A 22437-nucleotide genomic window follows, 5' to 3' on the forward strand; every position below is an offset into this window, starting at 1 on the left:
TTATTCCAAAGTCTTGCCGCCCTCGTACTGAAGAATTTCTTCCTAAGGTCCAATCTAAATCTATTCTCCTTCAACTTAAACCCATTTCCCCTTGTCCTATCACTGGACACTCTTGTAAAAAGTCCCTCCCCAGCCTCCCTGTAGGTTCCCTTCAGGTACTGGAAGGCAGCTATTAGGTCCCCCTGAAGTCTTTTCTTTTCAAGCCTGAACAATCCCAGCTCCCTCAGCCTGTCCTCGTAGCAGAGCTGCTCCAGCCCCTGGATCATCCTTGTGGCCTCCTCTGAACACGCTCCAACAGCTCCACGTCCCTCTTATGGTGGGGACACCAGAACTGGACGCAGTATTCAAGGTGGGGTCTCACAAGAGCAGAGTAAAAGGGGAGAATCCCCTCTCTTGCCCTGCTGACCACGCTTCTCTTGATCCATCCCAGGATGCGGTTGGCCTTCTGGGCTGCACGAGCGCCCTGCCAGCTCGTGTTGAGCTTCAGCATCTACAGGTCCATTCTTATGCATTCTTTTAAGATATGCAAAGTTACAAAAGCACCGAGAGATGCGAATCATCAAGATTACCAACACGCAGATGACTTACCCCCATCACCTTGCCACGCTGTTCAACATCCTCCCACATGCAGTGAACTATGTAGCGACACATGTATTTGCCCGTGCGACCCTCCTGCTTCATTCGGACCAGGCACATCCTGCAAGGACATAAACCCCAAATTCACAGCTTCTAGTTTTTCTTCAAATGTAAAGAGTAAATTATGTATATTTTCATTTATTTAAGATTCTCCTTACAGTATTTGATTTTGTGATCGGGAAAAAAAAAAGCACATACAAAGATATTTTACTTTTTAATAAAAAAACTATTACAAACTTTTCTGTTCTCTACTCAAGAGCTGTATCTGCTGGATTTTGGCCAATCCAGCTGTGGAAAAGTGATGGTGGACTCCATTCTGGCTGAGAGTGCTGTAATCTATTTAATCTGTACTGCAATCTGAACTTCTCCGCCTGAAGAACACAGCACCCTTTGGAGCAGGAACAAATGACTTGTCTAATCCTAGGCCACCAGCCAGCTGTAATTCAGCGTGGTGTATTTAAGTGCTGGAAGAGTCAGAACTAGCCAGGCTGTGAAAGTTTAAGCAAGTTACATTAGCGATCTCCTAAATTATTTCAACTGCAGGGGTCTTCCGATACATGTTCAACCCCTTGGCAAACCTCCTGCACACAGTCTGTGCTAGAAGAACTCACAGGTTTGTAAGTGCATTGTGGGATTTTAATGAGAACAGCAGGCTGAGTTGCTTTACCTTTTTTTAGTTTTTAAGCATTAAAGCCACTTGAACCTCATCGCTGCTGTTCTGCCTGAAAAATAAATCATCGCAACAAAAATCTTATTTTGCCTCTTTTACAACATCTGTAAACAGGACGAACTGAAACACAGGCTAATCCTGCCCCAAGAGACCAGTCCTGTCGCCAGTCCCACTTTCTCTCCCTCGCTAATCGGCCCCGGTCCTGTGTTATGAGCCAGAAGTGCCAGCCCAGGAGCAACGGAGCCACTGTAGGTGAGGTGCTGCTCAAACGCTGGAGCTGAAAGAAGTCACTGCTCCGCGCAGAGACGTGCTGCAGGTGGGAAACTGCTCACAGGAAAGTCTGCTCAGAGCTTATGTAAAAGCAACAGAGCAGAGCTGCTGCAGGCCGCTCAGAAGCAGTTGCCTACAAACAGCAGGGAGTGCGTCACAAGAGTGAAGTGATAAAAGTGATGATTATTTTTTTATTTGTTCACTTCTTTAGCAGACATAAGATTTGTGCCTCACTCTATAGGCATTAAAAGCATTTGGTGACCTGTGAATGCCAGCTTGATAGGGAGAATCAACACCTGAGGCTTGTCTGTTGAGCTGACCCACAAAAGGGCAGATGCCAGCCTTTGTGATGGATTCTATTTCGTGTCCTGATTAGTAAAGGGAAGTATTTTTAACCAGCAAAGGAAGCAAAACTTATTGCCAGTGATGAGTCAGAGACAAAACTAACTGAAGGCAACAAAAACTAGGCCTAGATCGTATTTTTTCTGATTAGAACCACATGTTTAAGTCCCAGAAAAGGGCCATTCAAGTGAGACACCAAAATTCAAAGAAGAAAAGCCCATGGACCATAATCTGATGTCTAGCTGGAGAGCTTCTGAGCATGACACTGGCCAGGGTGAGAGACAGCCCGAGCTCCAACACAAGCCAGGTGGAGCGAGGTCAGAAGACTGGAGAGAGGGACTGGGGCACGACAAGTAAACCAAGGGTGGAGTGACTGAGAGAGTCTGGGTAGGGGGTGGGCAGAGAAGGGGAAGAGCAGTGGTCACCAAAGGAAACGTTGAGGGAACAGTGGGAAGTTCTGTCTCAGTGAACGGACCTGTGTAAGGATTTGCACTGCTTTGTAAGGTTTTTGTAAGGTTTGCACTGCGACAGCTCAGTGTCTGTCCGACAGCACCACTGCCCCAGCAAAAAAATGCAATTAGGATGGTATCAAGAAATAAATCCTTGTCTTGCTCACAGAAAAAGGACAAAGCTTTCTGCTAGAACAGTGGTTCAGAAGTGAGAACAGCAGCCCAGTTACCAGTCCTTCCACACACACACAAAAAAAAAAGGAGCTTAAAACTTTTGTGTCTTCCATCAGTTTCATAATGTTTATTCCTCTTGCGTGTTTGCATAACTGAGCTGTATGAAAAAGTTAATTAGTAAGAGTTACTGTATCCCAATTTTCTACCCCCTCTTAACAAGACCCAGTTTAAAAGATGAATTTTTGGCTACAAAAAGCATTTTTATACTTCTCTTGCTGAACACGCAAGCTGATGGAGGGGAGAGATTAAGAGTGGTTTGGCACGAAAACTTCCTCCCAAGCATAAATACTTGTTGCTGTCCAGTCTGCCTTGAGCAGTGGCAAAGCAGGAGGAGAGAGCAAAAGCTCCCATCTGGGCACTGCTGGGCAGGGCTGGAGGGGTGTTCACAGCAGAACCTGCTGCCCACGACGCCTAAAAGGCGGCTCTGTGTTTGGATGCACAGTGCTGTCACAGAGCTGTTCTGCAGCACCACGAGTGAGATCATGGAATTCTGCAGTTTATTTGAAAACTTGGTAGTTTGTTACTACACCTGCTGTCTGAGGTTTGAAAGACGCAGACTCCTTAAAGACCATAAACCTTTTAACTAGATCAACACGGCGTGAAAGGTTTCCTCGTTTTGCTACGGAATCTGTTATGTAGTTTAAGTCAGATACTGACTCATCTTTCTCAAGCCATGAAAGCAAAATTATTTCAAACTATCTCTAGAAGGCTACCTACCTGACATTGGCTGGGTTGGATAACTCATGCCGTATTTAAATTATGCAGAGAAATGAAAATTATATAAAAGGATGCCTGGAAAGGAACAGGAGCGTCCACAACCCAACCCATCTTAGATGAGATGCAGCAGTTTCCCACCCTGTGTTGTGACATACACTTCTACAAATAGTGGTTAATAAGGAGAATTCTGAACTCTTCCTCATTATGTTTGCATGTTATCCCGTGCCTCAGTCAAGTTCACTAATTACTGTATTTTCAGCTACACACAGGTCTTTGCTGGGACACAAGCTAACCGAATCGAACCTGGCTGTGCAGTCTTCCTCTCCCTGCTGCCTTTGCTTCGGCCACAGAGCCCACTCCCTCCTGCTAAGGCAGGATCAGTTAAATGCCTATGACACTGCAGATAATCATGTTCTTAAAAGCTTTCTCAAGCAAGACTCCTCTAATGTATTTTAAACCCTTTTCCCCCTACCTTCTCCACCACAAAACACAGAGAGTTCGCTCCCTTCCTTTTGAAGCAGCGTATTTCAAAATGCTACAGTGTCCTCGGTTTTCTCTATACAAATCTGAGGAATATTTTCCTGCAGGAACGGTTTTCCACATAGTTGGTGGCTCTTATTCTCCTCTCAGACTGATCAACACTTTCCCAAGTGCAGATTTCTTTAGGGAAAACAAAGCTCAGAAGAATTCTTGCAACAGATCTTGGAGTCTTTCAGAAGAGCAATTGTAGCACCACACTATGTTGACCCTAAATACTTTAGAGATGTCACCATATCTGGTGCGGTGAAAATATGAAGGAAGCTCTAGGTATCTACACGACACATCCCACATCGAGACATTTGTTTGTGCAGTCACCAAAGTCATCTCTTTGGCAGCTTCCTAACAGCTCCGGCCCCAGTCAATACTCCCTTCAGACTGCCACTGCGCCACAAAAGGCAAACCCAGCAGTGGAGACCAACAGCTTGAGAATTTTCTAAAAGGTCAGGACTTTTAAATAGAATGAAAGTCTTCCTCACATCAAGGTGTGAAGCAACAGAAATGGCCTATGAAAGGATGACATTCAGGAAAGAATATTGATAGCTTGGTTTTCCAAAGTATAATTTTAGCACTGCACTGGAAGACACCAGAGTGTATCTAAAAGAACGTTACCTTGAAAGAAGTTAGCAAAACCAGAGGCTAAACACAAGAGTTTCGTTTTCCCCCCTTTCTGACTGGAGTTAAGTTGGAAAGTGTATTTGCAGACAAGAAGAAATAAGAGATAAAGCTCCAGAGGACCCTTGAGAATCCCCAACACAGGATGATATGCATCTGAAGTCTAAAAAAGGAGGGATGCAAAAAGCATAGAAACATGGTCGACTAGAATATGACGGGCGATGACAACAGCAAGAAAGGAGGCAGGGTTTACCAACCCGGGAAAAATTGTCATCTTCTCCGGCTTCCAAAGACACTCTACATCACTTGAAACTAAAACTCTCAAGAGGAGGGAAGAAATAAGTACACCAGCAAGTCATCTAGACTGCACTGCAAGGGGGAACAGGAATGTTTTAATACATGTTGATCCGAATTTACAGGGTTAGGTCATTGGCCACCGGATGAGGAAAGTTTCTAGCTTTTGAAGCAGATGGCGCAGCAGGAAGGACAAAAATCTGGAAGCCTTCAGACAGGGGTAGGATGTCCCTGACCTTGCCAGAGCTAGCAGAATCAATAATGCGGTGCTCCCGCTTTGCTGAGGTCAAACTGATTAAAAGAATCACAGGGAACAGAGCAATAAAGCTGACCGTGAAAGTCATGGAAGGACGCTGTCACGGAGCTAATCACAAGCCAAGCCTGCAGCAGAGCTCTGGCACAGGCTTCCCAGACAGGTGCTGGAGCCTGTCTCTGGAGATGCTCAAAGCCTGCTCAGATGCCACTCTGGGCAACCTGCTTGAGGTGTGCCAGCTCTGGCAGGGAGGTTGGATTAGATGATCTCCAGAGGTCCCTTCCAACCTCCAACATTCTGTGGTTCTAGGCAGGCCTATCACAGGCTTCTCTGTATCCTGGAATATCAAACTTGATCTTTCCTTTGTGGTCCAGCACGACAGCACTCCTTAGGTCAAACTGCCAGGAACACAGAGAAGCCAGGCACAAAAACCTTGGAAAAATGAACCTTTAGTGCTAACCTCCACAGTTCATTTTTCATTGGTGTTATACAAAGCAGAGGGATGTGGTTCCATCCTGCTTGTGTAGTCTGTGGCTGCCAGCCTGTCCATCATATCTTAAATATAAGATTACTTACATTTCCCTTGTTAAATGTCTCCTTAACATCACTGGCTCAAAGTCTGGCAATCCTTGGCCTTCTCCAACACAGCTTTGATCTGCAAGTTTTTGTGTCTATCTCATACTAGTTTCACCTCCCTTGTTTGCTTCTCTGCCCATCATGAAAGGAGATTATGCACCTGGAATCTGAGGCTGTGTATCACAGCGTACATTTTCCTGTCAAAGTGAAGTTAAGAAGATGTGAAAAAAGTGTGTTCTTTGCAGATCCATGTTACGCCTCTTCGCTTTTCCCCAGATACTTACAAACAGTATGGTTTTGAATGCTTCTTGCAGTAGCTTTCCAAATATCTACATGAATGATTAGCCTATCAATTAATTTTTTTAAGCCTTTTTTTTCCAACAGGGAACAGTAAGAAATAAACTGCAAATCTCAGGAGTTTTCTTTACTTGATTCCACTGATTTCACTAACCGATTATAATTTCAATGGGTTTGCTAATTTATTCATTCTTCAGTGAAATGAGCTGCCCCATCTTTCGATATATTGAGGAGACAGGAAATTAAAAGGAGGGAAAGGGAAAAAAAGGAGGCAAGGAAATAAGGCGCCTATGCTTAAGAGCAGCTATTTCAGTACAAACTTCCTTTCAGCCGTCGGATAAGCTGAATGTAAATCTATGGACTCCAGTTTCCTGAAAGATCTGGCACTTAACAAAAATTACTGTACTCCCTAGTGCATCCCTCTGACCTTTGTAAGTATGTAATGCTAGATGAAAACCTGATTTTTTTTGGCTACCATTTTCACAAATGAAAAAAAAAAAGGGAGGGTAAAAAAAAATCACGTTTAAGGTGTTAAATATTTTTATATATAACCAATCTGGCATTCACCAACCGGCACGTATAGTTCAGAGGTGTATGACAAATTGCCATTGCTATAATTTGCTAAATGCCTCTGATGACCAGCAACTTCAGTCACCACAAATTCTCCCAATTTAAATGGCTTTTACATAAATCTAAACTTTTCCTAAAACACCCAAGTAAGATTTTTCCACATATGCTGAGCAAGACTTTTAGAAAACTCATTGCAAGCGAAGATCAGTCCACTCCTGAGGACCTTAGAGATGTAAAAAACGTTACCTTCTCTATGGGACTTTTTGTTCTTTAGTAGAGAACTGCTAAAATGCAGTAATTAGTAAACTGAATATAACTACTATTATCAATAACCACGGAGTCTACTTTTGCTCACATTAACGTACATATCACAATTTCCTGAAAACAGTTATATTACTATTTTACTTTTCACTTACCAGACATGAAGCTGGGCTACTAGAAACCATGAATTCAACGTATCAGGCATGTGGCACCCTTGATGGGAGGGGAAAAAACATAAAACAAAACAAAACCAAAATTAAAATTAATATGAATCTCAACACTTTTGCACCTGTCAATAGAAATTTACTACAGGGAAATCTAAACACATTTTAGTGATTTAATACCTGGCCCTAAGCAGTACACACACATCAGGAGCAAACATCATTTCCTGTCACGCTTGTGCTTAAACTCGAGGCACCGTGCAGTCACAGGACACTGTAGATTCCAGAAGATTTAAAATTAAATATTAATACGAATCTCAACACTTTTTGCACCTGTCAACAGAAATTTACTACAGAGAAATCTAAACACATTTTAGTGATTTAATACCTGGCCCTAAGCAGTACACACACATCAGGAGCAAACATCATTTCCTGTCACGCTTGTGCTTAAACTCGAGGCACCGTGCAGTCACAGGACACTGTAGATTCCAGAAGATTTCATGTGTTTAGAACTCAGATAATATTTACAGGGGGGAAAAAAAAAAATATTCAAAATGGAAAACTAGACAAGCATGTGGCTTCTAGCTCAGGAAGCGCCAAAGCAGTAGAAAGTAACAAGGAAGTATCAATGCTTTGCTCCATTCTTACACGTTCTTACTCCTTTGCACCCTGCCGGGGACAGAACCCTGTGCCAGCTGGGTCTTTTTTCCAACTCAGCCGTTCTGATTTCCTGCGGGGCTGTACAACCCCCAGCCCTCGGAGCGTACCTCCCCCACGCTACAGATCTGCACGTCTCGTCAGGATGCGAGGCTAGAGATTTAGGTTATGTGGCACAGAAACCATCTTCCTCACGCTTGGAAAGCACAGACCTACGGCTGTGTGCCCATAAAATCCTTACGTTCCTGTCAGTCTTGAATCTTCCTCTTAGGAAGTCACTTCCACATCTGTTTTCTGGAGAAGTTTTCAAGAGGAGTACCTCATGAGGAGGATCTAACACAGCCACCTCGGCCCTACCCAGCCCTTGGTCTCGTCTGTTCAAAGCGAGCTCTAAGAAGGCCAGTGAGCATTCAGAAACAGACTCTGCAGCTGGATGTGCCCCAAGGGACTCAATTTTATCTTTTGTGTGTTGCATACAGTCCCTCCCAACCCCTGTGCCTCTTGGCTCTCAAGTATCACCCAGGAGATTCACCTGGATCGTGATGCAATACTCTGCACAGCCTCTTCCTTTTTAAAGCCAGCTACGGTCAAGCAACCACCACAAGAACCAAGCAAATAATCACTGCTCCTCCTTCCTCAGAGGGATGACTCCATCGGTGCCTGGGTGGCGCCAAGCTTCAGCATCACTGCCCCCTCTAAGACCGTATAAAGACGCTAACAGTCGATGTTTGGAGACTAAACACAAGCTTCCCTCACCCTTCTCCCCTTCTGGCCCTCTCGTTCCCATTAGAAATAGTTCATGTGCCTAGAAATGACTACTTTGACCTGAAGGCATGCCAAGGCACCTCTAACTAGGGCAAGAGCACACAATGCTTGCATTAACCAAAGCATTTCATTAAAGGAAGGTTCCACGGGCAAGATTTGGAGTAAAACACTTAGTTCACCGTCAGAGGTTTCTGAAGAAGGTCCCACGTATCAGTCTCCCACCACAGAAATCACTCTTCAGTGGAAAGCAAAGCTCACACCTCTACTACTGGAAATACAGAAAGTCTGTAAAGACTTATTCAGTACCCAGGAGGGAAGAATTTTTTCTCTAACTTTCCACGTGTTGCACTTCTATTTTTGTAATTCATTTTTTAACTTCTACATTAGGACCGTCTACGTTTTAAATTTAAAGGAGAGATGGCTTCTTTAAAGTAACAAGCTTGCCCTCAGATACCAGCTTTTTAACAAGAACGCAGTTCTAACATTTGGGGATTTGGAACACCTTATTCTGGAAAACTGAGGGAAAAGATCCATGCTGTAACAAAAGAGAAATTTATTCCCTTCAGAATACAGTTAGATAAGTAAAAAATATCTAATGGTAATTACTGTGATAATTATCAGCTGGGGAATAAATCTGTGCTGTTCACAGAACACATCCTGCTCCTACGTCTGTGTATGACAGGAGACATGAACGCTCAGGATTAGCAGCACATACCTCTTCCTCCAGTCACATTCCGCACTTAGAATTCACCGGTTAAGGGATGCAAAACTGGAACGTGAACTAACTTTCACGACAGATGGTCTTTGCCACTCCCACAATTTTAGGAAGGACACAATGGGATAATATCCCCACATCCTGAAAAAAAACAGGCGCGCTCTGCTGAGCAAGACAGCGAGCAGCAAGTGCCTCTAGGGCACCTGATGGGCTAAGGGAGGCAGAAGAATCCAGAGTTCCCTCCATAAACTCCAGCCTTTTCAAGGTGCTTGGAAGCCCCACTGGGAGTCATCTCCCTGCTCCTGTAGCTACATGACAGTGGGGCAGTTTAACAGTACAGACAGCTCGAGATGAAACCGAGGTAAGCCCACACCTCATGCTCATCGGGGCAAACTTCAGCATAACTCTCGGTGTCATCCCTCCCCGATCCTAAAAGCTCTTTTGACCTTTCAAGTACAAGGTCAGGCACAAAAACACTCTCCTCACAGGTGGCTCCTCCTTTATTTTGTTAGAACTAGCCGAGCTCTGCAAGCTTCGTGCACAGAAAGCCTGGCACCAGTAATCGTGCTATTCCCTTTACTGCTTCTCTGCTCTCCTTAAACAAGAAGTCCTAAACCTGCTCCACAGGCAGCACGTTTGGGCTGCAGGCTCTAAAGCAGAGTTCCCAAAGTTCTGTCCACGGATGATCGCAAAACAAAGAGACAACAGAATGGCAGGTATAAAAAAGTTAACCGAAGCACAATACTAGAGAGTCTCAATTAAAACACCTCCTTTATACGCTGCAGGGGCCTCATGACTTGCATATCCATAGTCTGTGTTTTGGGAAGTGCTGCTCTAAGGCATAATACAAAGAAAGGCAGTTCAAAGGGCTTGGACCGTGTAACAGAGAGTCTCAGAAATTTCACCAAGCATCAGCAGAAATGTGCCGAGACAGCGAGAGAGCCTGTAAGACACGAAATGCTGTCGCTGTCCTAGTACCCGACACCACCCTGTCCAGTCTTCACACCCTACGTCCCCTCTGCCAGAGAACTGCCTGACAAAACCCACGCAGCCACCCGCGCTCCGTAAGGCCACGCTGCAGCGGTTACTCACGCCGTAGCACGACCACATCTGAACAGCAGGTCCAGAAACCCCGAAGGCGGCTCCCTCTGAAGAACTCATTCTGATCACACGGGGTTAACGAGCCCACAAACAGTTTCACACCTGCGTGGACGCAGGGTTCCCAAGGCCAGCTCAGGAGGTTAACAACTCTCAGAAACGGCAGAGCAAAAGCTAATAAGCTCTCCAGAGACCAGGGCTGACTCTGTGCAGTTCACGTGGATATCTCAACACCATGCAACTGGAGCCACAGGTCCCCTGGGGCAGCCAAGCAGGTCTGCAGACAGCCAGCTCCGGCTCAGGCAGAGCTGAGCTGGGGCCCTGCGGCACCATTACTACTCTTCGGGTCCCGAAGCCACGGAATTCATCCTGTGGGTGCGCAGCCCTCATGCTGGGACCGTCTCAGGCACAGCAGTGCTTGCTACATCACCAAGGGAAACAGTTTACAGTTAGTTGCTTCCTCTTTCCCCTATGAAGACAGACTGAGAGAGCTGAGGCTGTTCAGTCTGGAGAGAAGGCTCCGAGGAGACCTTATTGTGGCTTCCAGGATCTCCAGGGGCCTACAGGAAATCTGGTGAGGGACTTTTTAGGCTGTCAGGTAGTGATAGGACTAGAGGGAATGGAGCAAAGCTAGAAACAGGTGGATTCCGATTAGACATGAGGAAGAAGTTCTTCCTCATGAGGGTGGGGAGACCCTGGCACAGGGTGCCCAGAGAGGGGGTGGATCCGTGGGGGTCTTTAAGGCCAGGCTGGATGGGGCTCTGGGCAGCCTGATCTCGTGGGGGATGTCCCTGCTCATGGCAGGGGGGTTGGAACTGGATGATCCTTCAGGTCCCTTCCAACCCAGACAATTCTATGATTCTTCCCACTACTCCCCCAGGCTGCTCTTTCAAGAGTGAGCTGTAGTCCTGGCTTAAGCAAGGCCCAGCTTTATTTGGAAAAGGAGCCATTCAGAACAGGAAAAAAACCCAGCTCCTGACTGACTTAGTTTGATGAAGACACGATGAATTGAACTGAAAGCTGGATATCTTGCTTCGCACCACGTTCTGCTCCCTTAATAGTGTACTCACCACCTATTTTACGCCACAGGTGCTGTCCACCAGACTCCTCCATGCGCCACTTTCATTCACAAATGCTGCAAGTCAGTACCAAACCGGGCTATTTTCTTTTGAGTGACCTGAACAGTTCACCAGAGGACATGACAATTGTCCAGTCCAGAAGTGAGGCAGCAGATGAGGATGCGAGCGAACCCTTTTCCTTTGGCTGCTATTTCAACTCAGCTACCCATGAAACTACTTTTTGAACACGGATCACAAGACTGTTAAAATTTTAGAGCTAATCCCCCAAAGAGCTGCAGCTGTAAGCAGACAGAAGTAACAGAAACTTCTTATATCTGTTTTTATATGAAAGAATTTCTTTGGAACCACAGCGATAGGCCCCAACCCCACAGGGTTCTTCTAACACCAAGGGGTGCATTGTGCACTGTCAATCTCAGCAAAACAAACTCTATTCTTCTTTAAAAAAAAAATGCCAACACAGGTTTCCTTGGGTGTAAATTCAGAGACAGGCTGGCTACAACTTGTCCTACAGAGCAAAAACGATGACACTCTGGAGAAAGTGGTGGAAGCTAAAGGAAAGGCTGCCTGCTGTTTGTGATATGTTTAAGGTGAGGGGCAGCTCTGGGAATTTTCTCTTTGAAACTAAGACAATATCAAGAATACAACTGAAGTCATTTTACTCAATAGTGAGCCTGAAAATCTGTGCCATTATCTTTTTCACAGATATGTTTTGAAATTCCTTTACATTTTAATGTAGGGCAACGTTTATACGTCTTTGTACAATAAACCTGCTAAGCTGAGATAGTAAAACACCAGTTCAGAATAGCAAGGCCTCTACTTGAGAGGCAGCTCTGACAAACAGAAGAGAACTTATCTGAGAAAGCCTGAGAGGGCACCCAGCTGCAGAGAGGCGTGTGTACAGGAAAAACGAGGTTCTGGGTTTTTTTGCTCACTAACGACGAATCCTGCTGCTCACAGAGTTCTCTCACTCCTGCAACCGCTGAAGCCACATCACAGGTTTGGAAAACCTTTTGAAAACCATTGGAAACTCTTGCAGCAGCAACGGCGTACCCTCAGCCAGCTCTGCGCTAGATGAACACACGGCGTCCTTTCAGCTCAGCTCTCAAGAAGCGGCAGCAGCAGCTCCAGCCTGTGCTGGTGCACTGTAAAGCCGTAACAAACATGGGGTAGCTCAGGAATTCAGGGGACAGGCCAGATCCAGGCAATGGGGTTACTACCAGTTAAATCCCACTGACAGAAGAACAAACTACTACTGAAGCTTGCATGAATCTCAGAAACACATCTTCCCTATTCGCCAGCCAGATTTGATACTAAAAAGTAGCAACTGATTTTACAGCTAATAGCTAAAGCAACATCAAGCCACCCCAATTCAAGTCAATATTATTCCTAAATACTTAAAGGAGGAACTTGTGTCTCTGTTCTAGTCATGCCACCTGCTACGCATGAGATGTGTCCTGGTTTAATGCTCTCATGGTCAGTAAATCACAGAAAGCCTCCAAGCTCCAGCCAAACTTGCCCCAGCCCTGAGGAAGAGATGGGTAGAGCCCATGATCTAACTAACCCTCTATCACAAAAAAAGTTGTGCCTCAGTGCACGGGGATGGTTCTCACACCTGCATCCCAGTTATACCAGACCTCACAACTGGTCACGGGCCACAGTACGACACAGAGACCACGGGACCACAATAAAAAGGGAAGGGAGATCTGGATTCTCAGTTTATCCCAGCCCTGGTAATAAAAAAGGCAATATCCTTCAAAATCCATGATATTCTGGGTTTTACCTGTCCCGTCCTAGTTCTTGTTCTCATACATTCAGTTTCTGGCAGACCAAGCACTGTCAGGACCTGACAAATTGTCCTGCTGTCCCATTTATTGGTATAAAGATATCTAATGAATTTTCATCAGAAGTTCTCTCACCAGGGTAATAGTCCAAAAACCATGAAGTCCGTTACTTACTGTTAAAAAATTCCTCATAGTCAGTTTTCTCCACACAGCACGTGTACATGCGCAAAGCTGCTACCTTAATTTTCTAAAGAGAAAGAAAAGACAATACTTAAAAGTATTCATCACAAGAGCTAGAGAACACTACTGTTTTTGTTAAACACATGGACTATAATTTTCTGGAAAGACTTCTTTTGAGAATCACAATCACTTGGAATTTTCAGGAGCACATTAACCTCTTATATCTCCAGAGAGTGACACAAATACAATCAATCTTGACTTGAGAAAAAAAATGATATGGCTTCTTGAGTACTCTTCCAAATCTAGTTTAATGTAACACTGTCATTACAAAGAAGAAATAAATTAAATGGCTTTCCTTACAGAGACTCCAAATATGCCAATTCACAATTCCTGGTTTCTTCCAATAACTTTAATTGATGCATACCACGCAAAGTGGTTTGTATAATTTAACTTTTTAATATTTAAGAAGTGACATACCAGACATGTCCTAAAATTATCTTTTTTTTTTTCCTACAAAAATGAAAAATCAACCAAGCATCACAAGTGAGACAGGAATCCCAAATGACAAATGACATGAGGTATGCTCAGGTGCTCTAGCAGTTCTCATTTCTGCCTGCCAAGAAATCAGAAACTCCTTCAGGCGTCATCTATCATGAAGATACACGTGCTGAGGCTTGGGCTGTTTTGTTTCACTTTCTCTTTCCTTTTTTTATTTTTAGTGCCATATACTAGGGATCATCTCAGTGTTCACTATACTACAGAGATGAACACACTGCCTGTCAAATGGCCCTTGAAACTACCAGAAAAATTAAGAAGTTGCAACTGATCTTCCACTGTGGGAACACAGAAGCCATTCTTTTTATTATTTAATAATCTCAGGATTCTGTCAAAAACCAAGTATACATCCAGAATTCTTGCAGTAAAATAATTTACACTGCTTACTGGAGTTCTGAAGGTTTCCTTCTTCAAGGAAATGCTGCCTGGTGTGGGAGTAGATGCCCCTGGTTAAAGCCATTGTCCCAGACCAAGCACTACTACGCGTTAAAAACATATTGTCAGGAACAGCTCCTGCAATGCGGCCCTTAAATAATGCAGGTAATGCAGAAGAAACTGGTGGAATTTCATCACCCAAGTTTTAGGGTGCAGAAGAGGTATGGGGGAAGGGAGAAGAAAATGGAAAAAATAGCAGAGAAAGATTAAGAAACGTCCCCGAGATCTCAGAGAGAGCCCTGGGCAAGGCCAAAAATGAACTCGGGTCTCTGGGGCCCTAACCACAAAATAACTCTCTCCAAACCCAAGCTCCCAGCAGGCAGTAAAGAGCAGCAATTAAGGAGAACCAGCAAGAATCTTTATTACAACAATATGTACTCTAGCACATGGGAGAGAAACTCCTCTTTCCAGGTTTAGCATCACCTGATTAAAAGCACCTGATGTTAACTAAAATGCCCAACCCCGCTAAGCGCCGCTTATCTCTTCTTTATAATATTCTTTCCGAGGAGCGAGACGGGATCAGCGACGGTTTCAGATCAGCCCCAGAGGAGGCCCACTCTGCCTTGCGGTTATTCAAAGCACCTTGTAGGTTTTAATTCCTTCACAGCCGGGCGCGGCCCTTCCTTCAGGCTGCCTTTATGCTGTGACCCAGCTCAGAGCAAAGAAATTACAAATTCCACCTCTTCTTCCTTCCACATTAGGAAGAGAAGGTGTCTCTTACAGAGCTGCTCTCATTTCGTCAGTGTTAACAACTGCTTTATGAAAGGATTAGTTAAAAAAAACACACCTATTTGTGACTCTACCCTTGTCAGCTACTCAAACAGCAACTGTAATCTAGCTCACGGGTGTCTGTTTGGGAGACCCTCCTGTCACAGAGATCCAGAACCCTGGTAGAGAAGGGCAGCAAACAGCGAAACATGACAGAGCCTAAATAACAGAAACAAGTTAGGCTAAAGTCTCCATGGTCCAGAGAAAAACTAAGATACTACTATGGAATATGTGAGTCTACAAAATCCTCACTGGAGGGGAGAATGTGAACATCTGCTCCAAGGAAAGAATAATCACTGGTTTTATTAAAGTACAAAAAAGATGCCAACTGGAAACAACTGTACTTCTTTCCCCAGTGGGTATTCAAGCTATGGAGGCCCCTGATACTGGATGCTATGGATGCTAAAAACTTACAAGATTTCAAAGTACAACTGGACAAATTTACAGAAGAAAAATCCCTCACTAGAGATTACAGAAAAATGCCCATTTTCATGCAAGAAGTCCTGAAACTGGCAACTGTTGTAAGCTGGAGAAACACATGAGAAAAGCATCTGAATGTGCTTTTCCTGTAATTAAACTCTTTATAGATAACTTCTAGTGGTCGTTATTAGCGAAAAGATGATGGTATATGTGGGCACTTGACTTAGATAGTAATGCTCTTACTGGGTTCTTTGGTGCACAAATGAAGTGGAAAATACAACACTTGAAGAAATTCAAGAAGGATTCTCTACGAATGAAATACAATATTCCTACTTATGTCACTGACGGCAATGCACAGACTGAAGGATGTGCAGGCCATGGATTACTATTCCTCACATCACAAAACAGGAATTGACATGGGTAATAACTAGAACTTTTCCATTAAGCACTGCTCCAATTACAAGAAAAAAAAAAAAAGTGGTTTTTTTTTCCTGTTTGCTTCTTAGAACTCTGAAAGAGTTATTAAATGAATGCTTTACCCATCTGCTGTACTTCAGAGGTCCTGTGAAACCCATTGCTTCTATGATCCTTGTGAAGGCACCCACTTTCTCTTCAGATGGCTGCAAGGAATCCTTAGCAGAAAGACGCTGTGAAATCAAAGTATCACATGTTTCAGTCTTAGCGCTAAATCTGGCAAATCATTTCAGTGAGAAAATCTACAAGTTTAATAGAGAATTTTAGATGAGTTGTTTACCTTCTTTGTTCTACAAAACAAAACACGTTTAGGCTTCTTTGCAAAACATTACACTGTTTCTTCCCTGTGATATTCTTCTGTTTACAAATGCACAACTACTTCGATACAAGTATCTTTTAGATGGGTTGTTTACCTTCTTTGTTCCACAAAACAAAACCATGTTTAGGCTTTCTTTGCAAAACATTACACTGTTTCTTCCCTGTGATATTCTTCTGTTTACAAATGCACAACTACTTCGATACAAGTATCCTGTTGGGAGCTCAAGTAGTCTCTACGGAAACTTGCTTTCCAACATATGGCTCCCATTCCAGATTCTCTTATTCTTCCTAGAAGTGTGTCTTTACTTGGACTTCCATCTTTTACCGATAAAACCACCAAACAAATCACAGAAACAGTCAATCAATCTAACTTCTGACACTCCCTCTCTCACTCTCACAGGCAAATCCTATCCTACAGCAATTACATATTACATAAATTAATCAGATCCATCTTAATGCTAGGAAAGCTACACAAACCCACTATCCTCAGTGAGAAGCTCGCCCAGGCTGGTTGTTATTCCCTTTACACAGTTCATCTAAATGGCACTTGCAGAAAATCTAGATCAGGAAAGTATTTACTCCACTGATTTGCAGTGTGGACAAACACGAAGATGAATACTCTCCTCCAGCTTTACTACACACCTGAAACACCATCGGACCGATACAAAATCTTTATGGAATTCTGCCTCTAAGCACCCTAGGAGTAGCAATAAGCTCTCAGTAATTACCACTCGTATTCCAGCAAATAATTTCTAATGAATTAAGTACGCAGTACAAACATTTTGCTATCCAAGAGTTACCCTACTTTTAACCCATCCAACCAAAATCTACTGCACGTCAGTCTCCTACACACACCTGAGGAATACAGCTGAGAGTCATTATAATCTGAGCAAGCTCCCTGACCAAAGAAATGTTAAATTGCTTTAAGTAGCTGGAATTTTACCCTGAACACTTCCTCCTAAGACGTGAACATACTAAGAAAAGAATTTTCTTAGTAGGGAAGCAATTTAGCAACGTAAGAACTGCCGTATGTGGCCAGAACAAACACTCAGGCCAGGACACCAGCTCCAACAAGGACCCGGAGCAGATACTCACACAAGACACAAAAGCAGAGAAATATAGCACACCGCCCCCGCAGCTTCCCAACGTGGACCTGCCCAGCTTGTGACAGTCGTTCCTGCGCTATAAAATTTATCCACACCTTCATTTTGGGCAGCTACAATTGGACGCACCTTCAGCACTGCAGCGTTTAACCTCCCTGACACGGAGTTGTGGTACACGAGCTTCAGAGTTTAGTTCTGTAAAGAAAAAAATCCCCTTCTGCCTGTTTTAAAACCAACCTTGCAATTTTACTGGATGCTCCCAATTTTCCTAGAAGAAGCCACAACCAACTATTTCCTACTCCCCTTTTCAGTATTTTTTCTTCCTTTTATAGGGCAGCATCATACACATGCTCAGCAGAGATCTCGTGTCCCAGTTTTCATCTCCTCCAGAGGAATTAAAATCATGCTAAACCCTTAGAGAATCCAGGCAAATTAATTTTACTACGTGCCTCTTCTCTACAAAGGCACTACAATATCTCCCTCAGCATGGATTTTTCATTACACAGAGGAAGTGAGGTTAAAAACCCAAATCACCTCAAGCCAACTGTTGTTAGCTCATCACCAAAAAAAAATGACTGGTGGGAAAATACTCTTTTTCTAAGAAATACCACGATTCTTTCATCATTCTTCTGCAAGTCTGCCTGGACTAGCTCAAGCCACAGAGAGGAGAATGTAAGCAGTGAGCGTTTGGTCCAGCCTACGGGCAGAGGTACGCGGTTCACCCTGCCAATGCCAGCACCGCAGCCAAATGCAGTTAAACAGTCCTATGAATACATACAAAATCAGATTTAGAAAATGTAGAGAGGAAACTTCAAAAATATGTCTTATAACTCATAAGCTCATCCAGAAGGGGCACAAGCCCACTTCAGGCTGACTTTCCTGCTCAATACTTGAATTTCAGTGTTCAAAGTCACAATTCTCTTAATTTTGACACCAACTATCAAAATGAAATAATTGGAGCTCATCTAATTCCAAGCCACTTTCTCACCAGGAGTGCTTCCTGCCAGGGATCCACACTGGAGCAGTTTCCCCTGAAGGACTGCACCCTTTTGGGGCAGCTTGTGACAAACTGTCTCTCGTGAGAGGGACTTCATGTTGGAGCAGGGGAAGAGTGAGGAGTCCCTCCCCAGAGCAAGAAGGAGCAGTAGAAACATCTAATGAACTGATCGCAGCCTCCATTCCCCAACCCCCTGCGCCGAGGGGATGAGGTGGAGAAGTTGGGAGCAACGTTAAGCCCGGGAAGAAGGGAGGGGTGGGGGGAAGGTGTTACTTCTCAGATCTGCTTTTATTTCTCATTACTCTTCTCTAATTTGATTGTGAACTAAATTCACCAAATTGACTCTGTTTTGCCCAGGATGGTAACTGATCTCCTTGTCTTCACCTCAAGCTATAGAATCATAAAGCAATTCAGGCTGGAAAAGACCCTTGGGATCATCAAGTCCAACCATTAACACCACACTACAAGCTCACCCCTAAACCATCTCACCCAACACCACATCTAAATGACACTTGAACACATCCAGGGATGGTGACTCAACCACCACGAGCCCTTTGTGCTATTTTCTCCCCCTGTCCAGCTGAGAAGAGGGGGTGACAGAGCGGCTGGGTGGGCACCTGGCTGCCAGCCAGGGTCAAACCACCACAGCCTTGCCATGAAGATATTCGTGCCTCTTGTTACCACCTACTGTCCGTCACTGTAACAGCCCTGCTCTGCAAATGACACTCGTGCAGCTGCAAGAGGGGAGGCGGAGGCAAGCAGAGGGACTCGGGGTCTGCACCACGTTTGAGTGCCGGGATTCTGCTCTTAGCTCTGGCCATGGGAAATTGTGCAAGACACTTGGGAGGCTTCAGTCTCTTTGCAAAAAGTTTAGCTGCTCACCTGGCTGAAAACCACTGAAAACTGGACTACAAAAAGGAAGACATGTAGTTAAGAACTAAATGAAATCAGCAGCCAGGATTTCTTTCCTACAACGCATCTGCTTGTTTTCCTTCCTTTCATCTATCTATATCAAAACAACCAAATTAAGATGCTTTTTTGTATTTACCTCTAATTCTGCACCAACAAAATACACAATTAGGTAGATAGTAAACTGGGATTTTAGGCAGGTTTTGCCCATCAATCCCTAACTTTCTTTTTCTTTCTGTCCTCTCGCTTCTCGTGCAAACACTGAATTTTACCATTTTCTTCACACTGCGTTAAAAAGAGCAGGACACTTATTAGTTGAGAGACGCTGACTCTCTTGGATTAAGTGCTAAACTAACCCTAGGAAGATTATTCATGCTCCAGAAAACTTCTATTCCAAGACATAAGACAATAAATGTAAGAGATGCAGAGACCACAAATTAACAAAACAGTACAGACGAACAGGAAATAAATTACTGCACAATAATTAGTCATTATTAGTAGACTGCACAACAATTTTCAGCGTTCAGCAGATAGCAAAACTATCAGCACACATTACTTCCAAGGTAAAGACTCAGAAAACATCTTGTCACTTTTAATATGTCTGGGCAAGTTCTGTGTTTCCCTTCCTAAATTCAAGAGAGGAACATCTGCCTCTCACCCCAGTAACTGCTCTCCTTAACTTATTTTCTTCTCTCATTGGAAAGAAGCCCTCAGGCTTATCACTGCAACCTTCACCCCAGATACTCCAACTGTAACGGCACCTTCCTGTGCTAGCACTTCATTTTCTGGAAAGGAAAAGAGAGCACTTCTCAAATTATTGGACCCGGTGTTCAAACTGTACTAAAACATTTGATACAGAAGTTGAATAATTTCCTACAAGTTTTGAAAAGTGTTTTGTTACCCCTATTTGTACAACCCCCAGCACAGAAAAGCATTAAACTCTTCAAACCTTATTTGTATTGTAAAATGATCTGGTGTGTTGCATAACGGCTCCATTGGCTTGAATCAATCCACCACAGGATTTAGGCGATTGGAACTGGGCAGCCTTGCGTCTCTAATAAAAACGATAAAAGAAAAAGAAAAGAAAAATATGAAGAGGCCATTGACTAGCAAACACTTCACTTGACACCAACTACCTTTAGTTTGCTTCCACGTCAATTATGGTTCAGTGTAATCCTGAAAAACTTTATTTCCCAAAAAGCACAATTTAATGATCAAAACTGTTACTAACAAAACAGTTGTCCATGCCTAATGCTCCACACCACACGTCATCTAGTGTTCCGTGAAGGTACCAATGGAACGGACTGGGAGAACACTCCACTCAAAAGCCACAGGCTGTCTGCTCTGATTTTCTCACACAGTACTTCTAATTACAGGGTTTGTCTGTTAATAAGGAATAATTCTTTTTCCTGGCCTTGCAAAGAAACAGTGTACGCTATTTCTTTCTACAACTTTATAGTCCACTCACTCAGCTGCCCTGGTGGCCAGGACTTGAGAAAAACAAATCACAGGGTAAAAGCTACCACTACAACCACTATAACTTCACAGCACCTGATTTGCATTACAGAGCTACTGCCCAATAAAGAAAACTATCAAGTAGGAGGGAGTGGGATCTCCAGGCAAGAAGCTGCAGAACAGAACGGAACAGAATGCCTGTCTTAGCCTCTCAGCACACCCAGATTAGCAGTTACTTGTTTATGAATAAACTCAAGTAAATGTGCTGGTTGGTTCAAAGTTATTCCCAGGAGCCTACTGAATCTGCTGGTGGCTCAGAGTAAGCCCAACCTGATCAATCCACTTCACAACTGCTCATTTCCCTCCCTACTCCCAACATCCTACGCTACACGACAGGGACTGACGCTTCACCAACATGGTTGTGCCCCAAACTCATGGGCAATTTCCCCAGGACTGGAAGGTCTTATCTGAGAAGAGCTCAGAGCCAAAGAGCACACACGTTAAGTTTCTAAAACTCTAAATCGCAGCTCTAGGATACAAGTTGTAACATACAGGAGGACAAAGAAGAGGCTTGATCTCCTCTCGTTTCATTGTATGCAAGAAGGAAACCCTCTAATCTGTTCAGGTAGCCTGCATTTATTCCCACTTCCTCCACATTTTTCACCACTTTATTACTAACTGCTCTTACAGGATGTTCTAGCTAATTTACGATGGGCAGGAACAACCCAGCACTCTGCCTGCTCTTACAGAACTGGAAGCAGAACCGTAAAGCAGCACTTTCCACTCAAACAACACTACTTAACGTCACGATGTGGTACGTAAACACACCACCAGTAGGAGAAAGTCCAAGGCTACCGAACAGTGGAGACATCCTACAAAATGAAGTCCTGGAAATCACATGCAATCGTGATTAGCTTGTAACAGCTGCTTTGGAAAAGACACCACCTACATCTGGGCTTCTGCACTTAATCTCTTCATGACAGATCATTTGGATCCAATAAAAGACTACACAGCTGGAATGAAGACAATTGGGTAATGAACACCAAGTGTGTAGCAACGAGTAGGAGCTCACCCTTTTACAGCAGCAGGAAGCTTTTAAGTGGCCTTGATATCTCAGCAATCCACAGACAGTGAACACATCACTTGGAAAAGCCTCTTTACTTAAAAACCCATAAATTTTTCTTTACTCACTTTAACACACTCTGATATCCTACCTGGAGAATACTGCAGAGCATCCATCTGCACTGGCCTCGGCCTGCGGCTGCCCGTAATAACCCGCTGCACGCTGCCCTCCACTGAGCCACTCCAGCCTGGCAGCTCTGGAACAGAGAGAGCAGCGCTGAAGAAAGGGACACAAACACTCAGAACAGTTTTACTGTCCTCCCGCTTCCACAAGTTTTATTCATTCATACGACAATCCTCAGATTAAGCTCCTAACACGCACTTGACAGAAGGATAAATCTTGTTTTTAAAAAAAAAAAACCCTCACCTTCCGGTAGAAGCATGCACCCCTAGCGTGATGGCAGAAGGAGGTCACTCAAGGAAACATTGGGCTTTCTACATCACAAAACTACACAATTTGTACATCTATGCAATAAATTCAAATGTTTAAAAAGCATCCTTCAATTGATTAAGTGATCTCCAAGAAGCCCTCATTCAACTCTCAGCTTCCGTGTGTGTTTGCCTGACTTTACTCAGGCACAGCTAAGAACTTCAGTATTTCAAAACTCCCTATTGTCCCAACGATTTTCAGTGAAAATCATTACCTTCTGTCATGAAAATGTCAGGTAATATGGGAAAAAGGCAGGGTTTTCTTTGTGTGCACCTTTTTTACACCTTCCATTTC

The 22437-nt window shown here is 43.9% G+C and overlaps 1 protein-coding gene across 1 annotated transcript; it reads right to left on the minus strand.

The window, feature by feature from the left end:
• Positions 1–588: 588 nt before the first annotated feature.
• On the minus strand, positions 589–21930 carry LOC104274475 (ubiquinol-cytochrome-c reductase complex assembly factor 1-like; the record flags this gene model as incomplete). The annotated part of the gene is made up of 6 exons (XM_009870123.1): positions 589–697; positions 6877–6934; positions 13152–13224; positions 15875–15982; positions 20086–20190; positions 21806–21930. Coding segments are annotated over 6 exons (578 nt in total), but the record flags the coding sequence as incomplete, so codon positions are not given.
• Positions 21931–22437: the final 507 nt, after the last annotated feature.

This window comes from Apaloderma vittatum, unplaced genomic scaffold, assembly GCF_000703405.1.
Source record: "Apaloderma vittatum isolate BGI_N311 unplaced genomic scaffold, ASM70340v1 scaffold13020, whole genome shotgun sequence".
Classification (NCBI taxonomy): Eukaryota; Metazoa; Chordata; class Aves; order Trogoniformes; family Trogonidae; genus Apaloderma; species Apaloderma vittatum.